This window comes from Pleurodeles waltl, chromosome 2_1 (genome assembly GCF_031143425.1).
Source record: "Pleurodeles waltl isolate 20211129_DDA chromosome 2_1, aPleWal1.hap1.20221129, whole genome shotgun sequence".
Lineage (NCBI taxonomy): Eukaryota > Metazoa > Chordata > Amphibia > Caudata > Salamandridae > Pleurodeles > Pleurodeles waltl.
In genome coordinates this window covers 159,297,369-159,305,890 of record NC_090438.1, presented here as the reverse complement: position 1 = coordinate 159,305,890, position 8,522 = coordinate 159,297,369, and the positions used below count along the sequence as shown (strand labels likewise).

The window sequence follows — 8,522 nt, the reverse complement described above, 5'->3', positions numbered from 1 at the left end:
GCTTATGAATGAACGAGTCAACAAAGACGTATCTTCCATTCCTAAGGCATCAATTACTGAGTTTCAAGACCTTTTTATAAGCAAGATGGCATCTACCAGCCTCAGTTGTGGCAGATTAGTTGAGAATTAAGTTGCTAGGCTAGTAGATAGGGACAACCTTGCATCACCCTTAGCTATATGTTACCGTCATCAGTAAAACAGAAGTAAATCCAATCAGAAGAGTCTGTGTCTTCAGGATTAGTCCAATGGTTTGAGTAATGGATGCTTCAATGATTCCTTTCTTGTTTTACATCATCAGTTGTTGAGTGGTCGACTCGGATGCTCACATCGGTCACATTTCTGGTGCCATTTGGCATAGTTCAAAATCCTCATTCGGTGCAACTTTGAGAACAAGACAATGCTTCCTTCCAATATGGAAATCGGTAAACACAAGAAACACCTAGCCACTGGTTTGTATATATAAACAGTCACAGACAGCTTATGTTAATAAATAACTCTGGTGTTATTTGACTTTATTATTAATTGTTTCATTCTAGCTTAACGCAAAGGCTAAACAAAAAATATAACATCAAATCTGGAGCAATAAATGTGTTTCAACGTATAGAATGCTATGCAATTTTGTCTGAGCTAAAATAATACAGTACCTCACTGGCGCCCTACAGCACACATTTAATAAAATTACTGGGGACTTTGCAGGTGAGAGTTACTGAACTTGTTGAGCTACGCTTGGGAAATGATGAACAACGCCACACAGAAAATAAAAAGCTCCACCATCATTTTCTTCTATATGATTTAAATAAATAATATTAAAATACCATCTTTTGTCACATTTAAAGGCAGTTGGATATGTTTTTTTTCAGTTTTTTTCCTTCTTATTTACATATACAGAGTCCTGATCTAGAAAATCAATACCATAAATCATTGTATATTTAAAAACAGGCAGTCTTTGGTGACGCAAAAGGCAGAGACTTTGCTTGTTTGTTACCTCCTGCCTATTTCACTCTGTCTCATGAAGTGAATGTTGTTGGCACTGTCTGAGAGTTCTAGATACTGCTCAACAGAAAGGACAAAATATCCATCGTAGCCTTGTACTCTGCCGGTGCTGAGAAGCTGCTGTTTTTCGGCTTCTGTCCATGCCCGGATGCCCTCCTCTCCTTCCTGCAGCCGCCTCTGCTCTTTAGTCCAAGCCTGTGACACAGCCCGCTGCCTAGCCATTTCCAGAACATGGTTCTTTTCTTCTTCAATGGTTGTCCCGTAGCGCACATTGAAGCACAAGGTGGCGTGCTGGAGTTGTATATCCGCAAACCTTCTAGTCCTTCCATTCACCACAGAAGTCATCTGGGACACTGTGACATTGACACCATTCTCCAGGACGCGGCCGCCGCCGGTGTTCCCAATAAGAGCCAAGTCCTCTTCTAGAGATCCCAGTTTAATGAAGTAATGTGTATCTCTGCCCTCTATAGTAAAATGGAGGCTTTCCAAATAATAGGCGTTGTTCAGGATGGCTGCAATGCGCCTACTGTCTTCGTTTGCTACACCTATTATATCAGCAGTAACAATGCTTTCTTTGATGGCAAATTTAATGCCTTTCCCAAAAACAGAAGGGATTGCACCAAACCGGGGTGGCTTTCCTCCATGACACCTTTCAGCATTGGATTTGGGAGCCATGGGAAGTTGATCCAGAGAAATGAAGTTCCTTAGTTGTTTCTGCAGCTCACATTGAATTCCAAGAATTGTCTGAAAAAAACAATAAAAAAGATGTATTACATGTATGTCAGATATGTTGGAAGAATGTGAGTGCATTACTCAGTTTAATGATAGTCAATGTGTTAAACATTTGTTGTGAGGTTTGACCAAACTATGAAAACATTAAAAATGTTGCTATATTTTACGAATTACAGTAATCCTCCAAGTGGAAACAATTGCATCCCATACATTATACAGACATGCGCATCGCTCCTTCAAAGCACATGCACATTTCTTCAGATGAAATAATCTAATGTATAGCTATATAGAAACTAGAAAGATCAAAATACAATAAGAGATGGCAATCACGTAACAGTCATAAATATTAAGTCATTGAGTAGGGTGTATTTTACAAATTGCTTCACTAATTTGATATCAATTAAAACGCCATCATTAGTCAATGCAATCAATGAAATCTTCATCCCTGTAAGCACATTTACTAAAATCTACTTTAACAAGAAAGTAATGAAAACATGGTGGTTGCCAGATATCTTTTACCATCGCATATTTTCGAAAAGTAGGGTTGGGAGAGAAGGTTCTGGTAAATGGTCAAGTAAACGTCTTTTTGAATGTGTAGGGTTTTATCATTTCTTTAAAGTGTTGTGATTCCTCCGTGCTCAGTTCTATTTCAAATATTTTGTCCCCAACATCCCAAAAAATGTATATGCCTTATGTTTTTTGTATTTTAGGAAAATCCGTTCCCAAAGAATTGCTAGTCAAATTCCCCTGCAGTGTGTTTGTTATGCTCAGTGATGTGTGCCTGCAGGGTCTATCAAATGGACGTGTTTGAAAATCACTCAACCTTCAACTGGCACCTAACCTAAGACTTTCAGTTGTGTTTTAATGTAATCTATGGGCTTCAAATTGAACACCAGTCTTTTTTTACTTTTTTAGATTGTTTTACATTTTAAATAATCTATTTGGCTAAGCTCCTAGTTCCACTCAACTTGCATAATCAATCAATCAGGAATTTGTAAAGCGCACTACTCACTCGAGAGGGTATCAAGGTGCTGAGGACGAGAGGGGGAGGAGGAGAGGGAGGAACTGCTACTGCTTGAACAGCCAGGTCTTGAGAAGTTTCCTGAAGGCAAGGAGGTCTTTGGTCTGGCGCAGGTGGGTGGAAAGAGTGTTCCATGTTTTGGGGGCGAGGTGCGAGAATGATCTACCGCCGGTTGTAGTTCTGTGGACACGTGGGACGGTTGCGAGGGTGAGGTCAGCGGAGAGGAGATGCCGGGTCAGGGTGTAGAAGGAGAGTCGTCTGCTGAGGTATTCTGGTCCGGTGTGGTGCAGTGCTTTGTGAGCGTGGGTAAGGAGTTTGAAGGTGATTCTCTTGTTGACTGGGAGCCAGTGCATGTTTTTCAGGTGGTCTGTGATGTGGCAGTGGCAGGGGATGTCCAGGATGAGGAGTAATGAGGCGTTCTGGATGTGTTGCAGCCTCTTCTGGAGTTTGGCCGTGGTTCCTGTGTAGAGGGCATTGCCGTTGTCCAGCTTGCTGCTTACAAGGGCTTGGGTGACTGTTCTTCTGGTTTCGGTGGGTATCCATTTGTAGATCTTTCAGAGCATGCAGAGGGTGTTGAAGCAGGAGGAGAAGATGGCATTGACTTGCTGGGTCACGGATAATGAGGGGTCCAAGATAAATCCTAGGTTGCGTGCGTGGTTAGTGGGAGTCAGAGTGGTTCTGAGAGTGGCAGGCCACCAGGAGTCATTCCATGAGGAGGGGGTGGAGCTGAAGATAAGGACTTCTGTCTTGTCGGAATTGACTTTGAGGTAGCTGCTCTTCATCCATTCGGTGATGGCCTTCATTCCTTTGTGGAAGTTCGTCTTGGCGGAGTCCTTGGTGAGGGAGAAGATCAGCAGGGTGTTGTCGGCGTATGAGATGATGTTGAGGTTGTGGGATAGGGTGATGTTAGCGAGCGGGGCCATGTAGACGTTGAAGAGGGTCAGGCTGAGGGCCGAACCCTGGGGTACACCACAGATGATTTCGGTGGCCTCCGAGTGGAATGGGGGGAGGTGGACTCTCTGGGTTCTGCCGGTGAGAAAGGAGGTGAACCAGTCCAGGGCTCTGTTGCGGATTCCAGTATTGCTGAGGCGTCAGCATAGGGTATGGTGGCAGACAGTATCGAACGCAGCCGAGAGGTCCAGGAAGATGAGGGCTGCGGTTCGCCGCTGTCCAGCATGGTTCTGATGTTGTTGGCGGCGGCGATGAGGGTGGTTTCAGTGCTGTGGTTGGTGCATAATCTGGATTGGGAAGAGTCCAGGGTGCAGTTCTCCTTGAGGAAGTGAGTTAGTTATCTGTTAACAGCCTTCTCAATGATGTTTGCCGGGAAGGGGAGCAGGGAGATAGGCCAGAAGTTCTTGAGGTCCTTTGGGTTTGCCTTGGCTTTTTTAAGGAGGGTGTTGATCTCGGCATGTTTCCAGCTCTCCAGGAAGGTGGCGGACTCGAAGGAGATGTTGATGATATTCCGTAGTTGGGGTGCGATGACAGAGCTTGCTTTGTTGAGGATGTGGTGAGGGCAGGGGTCAGATAGAGAGCAGGAGTGGATGGTGTTCATGATTTCGATGGTGTCGTTGACGGGGGTCCAGGAGAGCAGGAGGTTAGTTGGAGGTGAATCAGTGGTGTTGGTGGTTACCGGGGGCGTCTGGGTGCAGAAGCTGTTGTGGATGTCTGCAATCTTAAGCTGAAGTAGGAGGCTAGGGAGTCGCAGAGGTCTTGGGATGGCGGGATGTCATTGGAGTTGGAGCTGGGGTTGGAGAGTTCCTTCAAGACGTTGCAGACCTCCTTGTGGCTGTGTGTGTTGTTGTTGATTCGGTCTCTGAAGGCGGTTCTCTTAGTGGCTCGGATGAGTTGGTGGTGTCTGCGGATGGCGTTTTTGAAGGTTGTGAGGTTGTCCAGAGTCTGATCTTGGCGCCACTTTTTTTCGAGTCTTCTGCAGCTTTTGCTTAGATTCATGGAGGTCAGCAGTAAACCAGAAGGCCTTTCTGTCAATTCGTCTGTTGGAAGGATTCTTGATTGGGGCAAGCGTATTGGCACAAGTGTTGACCCATTTCCTGAAGTTGCGGGCAGCGGCATCAGTGTTGGTGGTGTCGATGGGTAGGTTCTGGGAGAGGGTCACGATACGTTGGTCTTCGGTGACCTCGTTCCAACTGCGGTGGGGGATCCGTTGTGGGTGGTGGTGTGTTGTGGGTTTCTCGAAGGAAAAGTGGATGCAGCGGTGGTCTGTCAAGTGGAGTTCGGTGGTGTGGCTGAAAGAGACGTGATTGCTGGCAGAGAAAATATGGTTGAGTTTGTGTCCTGCGGAGTGGGTTTGTGTCATGGCAAGCTGTTTCAGGCTGAGGTTGGAGAGGTTGTCCAGCAGGGTGGCGGTGTTGTTGTTGTGTTCTCGAGGTGGAAGTTTAAGTCCCCGAGGAGTATGTAGTCAGTGGATGTGAGAGCGTGCGTGCTGATGATGTCGGTAATGGAGTCACTGAACTGCTGTCCTGGGCCGGGGGACCTGTAGATGAGGGGCCCTCAGAGGGTGGTGTTTGGGTCAGTGTGGATTTGGAAGTACAGGTGTTCGGTGGTGCTGAGGGTGTCTTCGGTGTTGGTCGTGATCCTGAGGGTGTTCTTATGGATGATGCAATGCCTCCTCCTGGTTTGTTGGAGCGGTCCCTGAGGGTGATCTTGTAGTCGTCCGGGATGGCTATGGTGATGTCAGGAGCTGAGGAGGGGTTCAACCAGGTCTCAGTCAGGAAGGCGATGTTTGGGGAGGCTGATTTGAGTAGATTCCATAGCTCTACTGCGTGCTTGTGGACGAAGCGGGTGTTGAGGAGGATACATCTGAGATGGCTGCGTCCTGCCTTGGTGGAAGGGTTGCTGGCGTGGAGGCTGGTGAAGGTGCTGTTCCGGCAGGAGAAGGGTCGGCGGGTGGTCTGCGGGGAGGCTTGAAGGCAGGCAGGAGACCGGCCGGAGAACGTGGAGGGTAGTGGCGTCGTAGTGAGAATGTGCGTGGTGGTGGGGACGGGAGCCAGGGGTTCTGGCGCTGGGCACGGTCTAGGCACAGACGGGCTTACCTTTGGTGTGCCTTTAGCGTGCCAGCGGCATGCCCGCTGCGTGGCCACGCATCGGCAACCATTAAGTAGGGAGGTGGGGGGATGAAAGGACAGCTGGGAGGCAGGAGGGGGTTGAAAAACGGTGCGAACAAGTGGGCAGGGCTGAAAAAGGGGGCGGGACCACGGGGGCAGCAGCAGCGGGAGAGCAGCGTGGGAGAGAGAGAAGGGGCGGGGCAGCAGCGGTGGGGGAGAGAAAAAGGGGGAGAGCGAAAGTGAGAGAGAGAGAGAGAGCGGAGTGAGAGTGAAATGAGGAAAATGGGTACTAAGGGGACAGTAGTGAAGAAGAGCAGAGAGCAAAGCAAAGCAAAAGGAGGAGAGAGGCAGGCGGTAGACTAGTAGGAAAGCAGAGCCCTCCCACTAGACACCAGGGATGAGGCGCAGACAGAAGCCTGTGGGTGGAGAAGGGCCTCAAACTCCTGACAGGGGTCAGGAGTTCAGAGGAGACAAGGAAAGGGCTCTACTTACAGGGTGGAGCCACGGGAGGCAGAGCAGTGCACTGATCAGGTCTGTGGAACTGCTCGACCTACCATGCAGCAGCCGGCTTTAAGTAGGGAGTTGGGGGGGTGGAAAGGACAGCTGGGAGGCGGGAGGGGGACGAAAAATGGCACAAAAAAGAGGGCGGAGCCACAGGGGCAGCGGCGGGGGAGAGAGATAAGGGGATAGTGACAGTGAGAGAGAGCGGAGTAAGAGTAAAACGAGGAACAGGAGCACTAAGGGACAGTAGTGAAGCAGAGCAAAGAGCAAAGCAAAGCAAACGGAGGAGAGAGGTAGGAGGTAGCCTAGTAGGAAAGCACAGCTCTCCCACTAGACACCAGGGATGAGGCGCAGGCAGAAGCCTGCGGGTGGAGAGGGCCTTGCACTCCTGACAGTGGTTAGGAGTTCAGAGGAGCCAGGGAAAGGGCTCTACTTACAGGGTGGAGTCACGGGAGGCAGAGCAGCGCACTGAACAGGTCGGTGATATTGCTCTAATAAATTAGAGGTCATTTTTGCATTACTCTTGTTACATGAAATTCCTGAAATTATGCCTTTGTGCCACTTTTTGAAATTGCATTGCTGTTGCCAATAAAGGTAAAACAGGGAAGCAACAGAACATCTAGAATGTGAGCTGTTGTTCTTTGTGACACTTGTGTTTTCGTGCTATTGTTTAGGGTGAAAAGCATCTGTGTCAAAAATTTACACAAGGGTGCATTTTGCTCTAAAATATAGAGCTTAAAAGATGGATTTGCATTTTTCATAATTACATCTAAAATTGTGTAATTGCACTGATTTTTCATGTAATTACGCAAATGCTAATTATGTGATTTTCACAGAGTCCTAGTTTTAATGTGGCGAACTCGCTCCATAATATTAGCACACCATGTTGCCAGTCCTAAGCTTTCATTTGACAACCATGTATGTTTCGCAGCTTGTATTGTAGAGTTGCTTCCAATGAACCAACTGTATTAACAAACATGGTATGAGTGATTTGTACCTAATAAGCCCAGGGCTGAATACATGATTTTGTGATGACACAAAACAATGTGCTCTGGGAGCTATATCCTCGAGTTGCCTCCACTGCAACCAATTGGACTAATTCCCTGGTAAAAATTATTTCTAACAGAAAAACACTTCCCTGGAAACAGAGGGCACCTATCTATCAAGGTAAATTCAGTCATAAACACATGTTTATGACTGAATGTTCCTTTTATATCCTTACTAGCAGCTCTCGAAGAGATTTCTGGCAGGCGTAAACCCATTTACATATGCAGCGATATCTTCCACAAGTGTGGACTTCTTTGCACCGGTAAATGTCACTCAAGGGATAAGAAGAGAATAAGGACATTCTGAGATTTTCCAAGGTACAGCTAGCTTTGGAAGATTGGAAATGCCCACAAAAAACTTGATTTGTGGGCATTTCCCAAATTCACTTATTTCCTTCGCCAACCTAGAAAGGGTCAGATTTGTACTCCAGAACAGTGCTGGTATTAATCACTTTCCATGGTGGGAAGGAAAATTAATCACCCCCTCATTTGGTTGGGTTGTAGGTAAAGGATTTTCTGTATGAGGAAAATAATCATCCAGAGATCAAAAGAAAAAAAGGCATGCGTTTGCATAATGGATCCTATAAAGGATCCTATGAACCCTATGTGGAGTTCTCTGCTAAAGATCATGACACATCGCTCAATTGGATGTTCATGGAAATGTCAAAAGAATTTCCCAAACATCCCAGTGGACTCTTGCTCCTGTCACATTTTTCAGTGAGGATTCCCTGAAATGTCTGTGAATCCCAGAAAGTAATAAACCAACACTCACTTGCAGGTGTAAATCTATGACTGTAGATTTCTTGGTTAATCGGGTCCTTATTTTTGTTATGAGACAAAGCATTCTATTAGTTGTGTGATAGATTACCAAAGATAACTTTGCATGTGGAGGTCAACTCATGTGTAGATCTATTCCTACAACTAGGTGTAAATCACCACATTTTTGCAATGTACCATTTCCGAGTGCTAGATGTAGACTTCAGGGTCTCCACCACCTGAAATGAAGGGGTAGAGACTCCCACAACTCAATTTACAAATATAAAGTTACTATGAGTAACATTAAACTTATTTGTAGAGATTTCTACCCCAGGGATGGTGATCTCCCCAGAGGAAAATATAGGAAAATGAACTGATGTATATTAGTGAAACAATAACATTATATAAAAA

The 8,522-nt window shown here is 46.4% G+C and overlaps 1 protein-coding gene across 2 annotated transcripts in view; it reads right to left on the bottom strand.

Moving 5' to 3' along the window:
- Window positions 1-478: 478 nt before the first annotated feature.
- The window catches only part of TENM1 (teneurin transmembrane protein 1), a 1,758,425-nt gene continuing 1,750,381 nt past the window's right edge, over window positions 479-8,522 (bottom strand). For both annotated transcript variants that reach the window (XM_069211839.1, XM_069211847.1), the window contains one exon: window positions 479-1,737. In XM_069211839.1, coding sequence (XP_069067940.1) covers window positions 982-1,737 — 756 coding nt within the window. In that variant the 3' untranslated portion in view covers window positions 479-981. The remainder of the gene's footprint in view (window positions 1,738-8,522) is intronic.